This window comes from Ornithodoros turicata, chromosome 3 (genome assembly GCF_037126465.1).
Source record: "Ornithodoros turicata isolate Travis chromosome 3, ASM3712646v1, whole genome shotgun sequence".
Taxonomy (NCBI): domain Eukaryota; kingdom Metazoa; phylum Arthropoda; class Arachnida; order Ixodida; family Argasidae; genus Ornithodoros; species Ornithodoros turicata.
This window is the reverse complement of record NC_088203.1, coordinates 66,482,556-66,489,960: the sequence shown is the minus strand read 5'-3', so window position 1 is coordinate 66,489,960 and position 7,405 is coordinate 66,482,556. Positions and strand designations below refer to the sequence as shown.

Below are 7,405 nucleotides of genomic sequence, written 5' to 3'. Positions count from 1 at the left end.
GTACAATGTGTGATGTCGTGTGATGTGGCACGTTTTGGGGAGACCCATCGTCATGGGCATGAAAGGATGGAATGTGGAATGAAGGTGGTGGCTGCATGATTGGGACGACACCACAGGCTATCCATTTTGGCGACGACTGGTAAATCACCTTGCATGCGGAGATTCTGCTTCCTCGGGTACGTCCTGTTTGCTGTTTATGATGTTGGGATTACCGCCACCTTCATTGTTCTTGCCGAGGCCCGGCAAACCTGCGATGTGCTGGCCGTCATGGAAGAAAGCTTTCCGGAACTACTTAATTGCGTCTGGTTTGGACAGCGAGTCCAGCGGTCGACGGAAGGCTATCCTTTACCATTGCCTTGGTTCGGAAGGCCAGAGAATATTCAACCTGTTACCTCTATCTGATTCGCCTGCTGCCACGTCAGTGGGTTCCACGAGCACGGTACCAGATGAAATGGAACTTGCCCTGCAAGTTTTGGATGCCCATTACGCTTGTGCGGTCAACCCCATTGCTGAGCGACACAGGTTTCGCCATCGCCGTCAGCTACCCAGTGAGGCCATCGACGACTACGTCATTGCGCTTCGAGAACTTGCCAGTACCTGTGACTTTGGAACGACACTGGACTCTATGCTCCGCGACCAGATTGTAGAGTCAACCAATATTCCGCATCTACGCGACCGTCTTCTCCTAGAAGGGCATTCCCTTACGCTGAGCCGGACGCTCGCACTGGCTCGACAATTTCAACAGGCGCAGAAGGAGTCCAGAGAATTTACAGTTGAAACGCAGCAAGATGAGGTTCAACGAATAACGAGACAGCCGCATCGGAAGTTACTTCAAGGGGCTCAACGCTACAGCAAACGCACGACAGGCAAAACTCAATGCTTTCGTTGCGGCTCTTCTAATCACCTAGCAAATTCCTTGGCATGCAAGGCCCGGAACCAAAGATGTTTCTTATGCAATAAAACGGGGCATTTCCGTTCCGTTTGCCGTTCTGCAGGACACCTACGAGAGTTGACTAGCGAAGAGCCTGCCCAGGATTCTCCTTCTTGTGCTGATGCCCAGACTGTTCTGCACCTGGAACGTGGCGTTACTAAGAAGAAACCTGGGATTTTCATCACCTTGACAGTATCGGATATAGACATACGTTTCCTCATTGATACTGGATCATCCGTATCGATAATGTCCGCTGACACCTACCAGACGCATTTTTCAGCGAAGCACCCCTTGAAACCGCCGTCCGTAAATCTGTATGACTTCTCCAAGCACTGCATTCCTGTTCAAGGATGCTTCACGGTGACGGTGTCCTTCGCCGATCGTTCGGCACACCTGACCTTCTACGTAGTGTCCCACGGGACTACCCTTTTGGGGATGGATGCTGTCACATCTTTGGATCTATGCATCGACGGCATGAGTCACACCTGCTTCAGTACTACGACGTCGGCTCCTTCTGTACCGCCAGGCATTTCAGTTGAGTTCGGGCACCTTTTCGACGGAGCTCTTGGGCTGTGCAAGAATTACATCCACAAGGTGAAGACGCGCCCTGATGTGAAGCCTGTTGCTGGGAAGCTACGCCAACTACCTCTCACTGTACGTCAACAAGTTTCCGGGGAATTACGCCGTTTGGAGGAGCAGGATGTGATTGAGAGGGTGACAGCCTCGGAATGGGTCTCGCCAATAGTTGTGGCGAAGAAAAAGGATGGTTCCATTCGGTTATGCGTGGATCTTCGTGAACCGAACAAAGCAGTCGTGCCGGACTGTTTTCCGTTGCCACATACTGATGAGCTGCTAAACGCATTAGCCGGCGCTACAAAGTTTTCAAAGCTTGATTTATCATCGGCGTACCACCAAGTGCCTCTTCACCCGGATAGTAGAGACCTAACTGCCTTCATTACTCATGATGGTCTTTTCCGTTTCAAGCGAGTATGCTTTGGACTTGGCTCTGCACCATCGGCATTTCAACATATGATGTCACTTGTACTGAAAGGTTGTACGGCGTGCTCTTCTATATCGATGACATCATCATCTACGGACGGACTGAAGAGGAGCATCAGAAGAACCTTTACCGCGTACTGCAACGTTTGTCTGCTGAAGGACTGAAGTTAAACCATAAATGCGTCTTCGACGTTTCTGAACTTTCCTTCTTGGGACACGTTGTTAATTGTCAAGGACTGTTACCGCAGGCATCTGCAATTGAGGCTCTGCAATGCGCTCCCGCCCCAACAGACTTGAAGTCTCTACGTTCTTTTCTTGGATTAGCAGGGTATTATTCGAAATTTATTTCGCACTATGCTGAACTGGTGGAACCGATGCGAGAACTCCTTCGAGACTCCAAGCCATTCGTATGGACGTCAAGTGCGGATGAAAGCTTCAAGAAAGTGAAGTCGGTGCTCAGCTCCTGTCCAGTCCTCCACATGTTTGACCCACGACTCCCTGTGATCGTGGCGACGGATGCTTCGTCTTACGGACTGGGCGCCGTCTTGCAGCAACTTAAAGGGGACCAGGTTCGCACAGTTGAGTTTGCTTCTCGCACGTTGTCTCCCCTGGAGAGGATGTATTCGGTTGGAGAACGTGAAGCGCTTGCTTGCCTGTGGGCATGCGAGCGCTGGCATGTCTACCTTTAGGGACGCCCGTTTACTCTGCGTACAGACCATCAAGCGTTAGTGACCCTTCTTGGGGCTCACGGTACAGGCCACAGACCTCTTCGAATTTCCAGATGGTCTGCGAGGCTACTTTACTACAACTTCAAAGTTGAATACAAGAAGGGAGCAGAAAACTACGTAGCGGACGCTCTATCCCGGCTACCGTTTCGAGACGAGCTTTCTGTTGTAGATGGACTGCTGTACCGTGGAGAACGCATCGTTGTTCCGCAGGCGTTAACATCTAAGATTCTCACTCTCGCGCACGAAACCCATCCGGGAATTGTGCGGACAAAGCAGAGACTCCGAGATCTCTACTGGTGGCCTGGAATGGACGCACAAGCTGAAAAGATGGTGCGTGACTGCTCTACCTGTCAATCCGCTGACAAGTCTGCCAGGACAGCGCCTTCACCTTTACACCCGGTCCCATTTCCGGCCAAGCCATGGGCAAAGTTAGGTGTAGACATCGTCGGACCGTTGGAGGACTGCCCTCACTCCTGTCGCTACGCCATTACCCTAATTGACTACCATAGCAAGTGGCCGGAGGTTTCGTTTGCATCAACTGTAACGACCGCCACAGTAGAAACGTTTCTCCGGCATGTTTTCAGTCGCGAGGGTTTTCCTGAAGAACTAGTCACTGACAATGGCCCGCAATTTGTTTCAGCAGAATTTAAAAAATTTCTTCAAGATCGTGGCATTCGTCAAACGACAGTTTCAGTGTACTACCCACAAGCAAATGGCCAAGTGGAGCGTTTCAATCGTGTTTTCAAGGACGTCATTCAAGTTGCAAAACTTCGTAACAAGGACGTGAAATCAGCAGTTCTCGAGTACCTCACCGTATATAGAAGTACCCCTCATGCTACCACGGGTGTTTCACCGTCAGTCCTCCTTCACGGGAGGGCCGTACGAACTCGCCTAAATGTGGTGGGACTTGAAGGACAGTCAGTCGACGTGGACATGCCGAAAGTCCGGCAGCGAGTGGAGTGTAAGCAGTCAAAGCAGAAGTTATACACTGACTCTAAACTATCTGCTAAGTGTCGAATATTCACTCCTGGTACCTACGTTCGAGTGCGCCTACCTGGTCGACGAAAGAAGGGGCATCCGAATTTTTCGCCGCCGTTGAAGATAATTGCTCCACGAGGACCACTTTCCTATCTGTTGGAGGATGGCAAAGTATGGCACTCGTCGAAATTTACGAAACACCACAGGGCAGAGAGGTTACCTGCCCAGCGTATGGAGGAGCAGAAGGAACAGCCGTTCATCACTAGCTCTTGGTGGGCAATCACCGAGCAAGCTTGTTCACATCCTCCGCTTGTGCCAGAAGTGCCAGCCCCCGGCACTGTTCAGGAACAAGAACAAGGGCCACAACTTCGACGGAGCAAACGCCAACGTACCGCACCCGAGCGCTAGCCGGACACTAGAAAGCCGTAGCAACTATTTGTGTTGGGTTGAGTGAACTTTCGTGTCTCTGAACTTTGTTTGTATTTTTGTTCGCACCAAGGACGGACCTCAATTTTTTTTACGGAGGGGGATGTGTGATGTCGTGTGATGTGGCACGTTTTGGTGAGACCCATCGTCATGGGCATGAAGGGATGGAATGTGGAATGAAGGTGGTGGCGGCATGATTGGGACGACACCACACAATGTGCAGCACGATGTACATATGCAGAACGCGTGTATGTCGCGAATGACGCTGTTTGTTAGAGTGTTTAGTGTGCTTCTCTGGTGCACTGGGCGTGCCAAAGTATAAATTTCATTCTGAGAAAAATCAGGCTTAACAAGAACAAGGCAAACATTAATTCGCAGAGTGCTGATCGAATTCAATGGGGACTTAACAAAACGTTCGCCGTTCTTAATTGAAGATAGTTGAACACTAATAACAGGACATCTAAATGAAACGCAAACTGTTTTATGGTCCAACACCCAAACAGTTGCTCTTTCCTGGGACCTCTGGTTATGTTCTCTCTCTGTGTGCGGACCGTTCACGACTCTACCATGAACACAGAATAAACAGCCATTGGGCAACGCAGTACAGATGATTTCCAAGCGTTTTCGGGCACAGCCATGCAGCTTGAGCAAACTTCTCGACTATTTAAATTTGAAATCAGCTATTATATGTCCGCCTCGTTCAAACAGACGTCTATAACTTTTTGTTAAATATGCGTACGGAACCAAATCTTGTGCACGTGTACACGAGGCAATATTGTATATGTAACTATACATATACAATATAGCCTCGTGTATATGTGCACAAGCTTTAGTTCCGTATGCATATTTAACAAAAAGTTATGTATATGGGGTTTCTGGTGACAGTGACCCAATGAAATAATTGCTTAAAACAAGTGAGCTGGTGAATGTAATTCATGACTGTAAGACCCAGAGACTAGGGACGACGAAAACAGACACATACAGATGTGTCCAAACTCTGTCTGTGTGTGTCTGTTTTCGTCGGCCCTAGACTCGGGATGTTACTGCCACACAGCGACAATTATCCGAGGCATCGGCTGCACAGTCGACTTTTAGTATAAAAAGCAGAAAAATGCAAAGCAAATACAAGAAAACGTAATGTATATATGATCAAAGTTGTGTTCTATTTCATTAGAACGGATGCCGATATTTAAGTATACTGCAATAATTAGGTATACTTATTGCAGTATACCTAAATAAGGTATATACTTTAATAGCCCTAGTCGCTCATGCGCCAGAAAAACCTCAATCACTCACTCACTTAGGTGTACTTTGATATTCCACAGCCGCAATGCAAGTCTATGACTGAAAATGGTAAACGGCGGCAGTAGTGAGGAATAATTATTTCAGGGCTTCATATTTCAGGAATTAGCTAGCCCTTAAGTACAACAAAAATACCAGTCGGGGACATTTCTTTCGGGGACATCTTTTCCGGGGACATTTCTTGGGCGGGCAAATCATTGCCTTAGCCACTTTCTTGCTGCTATGGCACCGTACAACACAACAGTAGTTTGCAATTTTTAATAGGGTTCGATTCGAGTAGAGTAGAGCTCGATTTTGAAAAAAAAACAAAAAAAAGAAATGGCCAACTCTTTGACGCGTCCTACCCGTTGCTATCAGTTATGCATACAAGGCGTGAGCGGCCGCGTGTTGTAGCATTCTGACGGTAGGGGTCAGAGTGGCGCTCCAGTCGCCCTCCTCAAACTTTAGCGCAACAGCTCTATAAGCGCACCGAAAAAAGAAGAGGTTTATTGGTCTCGGTGGTCTCTTACACGGGCCGCGACTATGCTGGCTCGTCTACCCAACGTTCCACCACCCCCCCTCGACAATGCTGACTGACGATTATCCCTTTACGAGCAGTTAAGAGGGCATACCAGCTCTCCGTCCCAATGTATTTTCTATGGAACAGTTTTTATGCTTTCTCTCGGTAACCGCCGCGCAGATTTTGACGCGGGTGCTTTCATCATAAAGAGGAAGACGAGATGAAATTATTTACGCTACAGGATTTCTCATACATGTCGTATGTATTTTACGGCGACGTCACGAATGCGAAAAAAAATACACAATTTTTCTCCTCCCTCTTTGAACAGGTTTTATTAAACTTCTATAGCCATTTCGAAAAAAAACTTTTACTTTCTCTGGAATTATTTCAGGAATCGATAGACATCAAATTTATATGTCTACCACTTTCCGTTTTTATAAACAAGCATGAAAACTGAGTACGGATAAATACCGTCTCAAAGCCCCGTAAACCGCGTCATTCTGTGTCGCCCTCTAGCCGTAGCACAGGAAAAACCGCGTGGAACATTTTGACCGTATCCATCCGCCGACCATGCGGCGCGCACGCGCACTGTAGTGCTCCCTCTATCCTCTTTACTTTCATGGACAGCGGACTTAGAGTATGGCCACGGTCACTTGATAGCTTTCTGGTCACGCAGCTCCTCCGTAACTCTATGGGGGAGCTTCGCCCAGGGACCGAAGCGCCCGCGTGGTGGCGTTGCCATCGAAACCCGGGAGAGAAACGCCTGCGTCTCCCATTGCAGTACATGTGTCCCTATCGGGTTGGTATTTTTTATACCCGTATTGCAACAAACAAAAAGGCATATGCAATATGTCATGTGATCGCGAGCGGCCGACCGCGTCAATTACTACGCTGTCGTGCGCGCAGTAACTGTCCGCGATTTATCGTGGAACGCCTCTGTGCGCGTAACAAAGTACGGGACATCTTACCGCCGGGCACGATGCACATAAACCGTGCCAGAATTTACGGTTGACGGTTACCAAGATCAGAGACTCACGACAATACGTCGATGTCACCTGCAGCGATCTGCAGCAGCTTTCCGCATAGAATAAAGTCGAACAGAAAACGATAATTCACAACACAGCTGCTGCAACTTAGCAGGAATTGATCGCAACAGATAATTTCGTTGTAGGAAGTTAGGAAAAACGCAAAAGCAACAAAGTAATTATCAATTCTAAAGCTAGCTCACGCAGGGACTTCTCCTGGGTTCCGATCGCGGCGCCTCCACGCGGCGCCTTTTGTCCCTGGGCCAACTTTTCGCCGAAGCTGCATGACCAGGAAGCTATCAAGGGACCGTGGTACGGCCTTGGAGACCAGAACAAAAGCTTACTTAGCTGCTCATAAAGGGATTATCGTCAGCCAACATTGTCGGGGGGGGGGGGGGGGGGGGACGTTGGGTAGACGAGCCAGCGTTGTCGCGGCCCGTGTAAACATCTTTTTTCGGTGCGCTTATAGAGAAGGCGAGATGAGTTTATTAGCTTGACATGAAACGTCAATTTGCTC

The 7,405-nt window shown here is 48.7% G+C and overlaps 2 protein-coding genes across 2 annotated transcripts; both read left to right on the top strand.

The window, feature by feature from the left end:
- Window positions 1-253: 253 nt before the first annotated feature.
- Window positions 254-2,095, top strand: LOC135389589 (uncharacterized protein K02A2.6-like). Its single transcript, XM_064619625.1, has one exon. The coding sequence runs from the start codon at window positions 254-256 to the stop codon at window positions 2,093-2,095; it is 1,842 nt and encodes a 613-aa protein (XP_064475695.1).
- Window positions 2,096-2,304: 209 nt separating this feature from the next.
- Window positions 2,305-4,044, top strand: LOC135389588 (uncharacterized protein K02A2.6-like). Its single transcript, XM_064619624.1, has 2 exons — window positions 2,305-2,499; window positions 2,620-4,044. Exons 1-2 carry the CDS (start codon window positions 2,305-2,307, stop codon window positions 4,042-4,044), a joined length of 1,620 nt encoding a protein of 539 aa, XP_064475694.1.
- The last annotated feature ends 3,361 nt before the right edge of the window (window positions 4,045-7,405 follow it).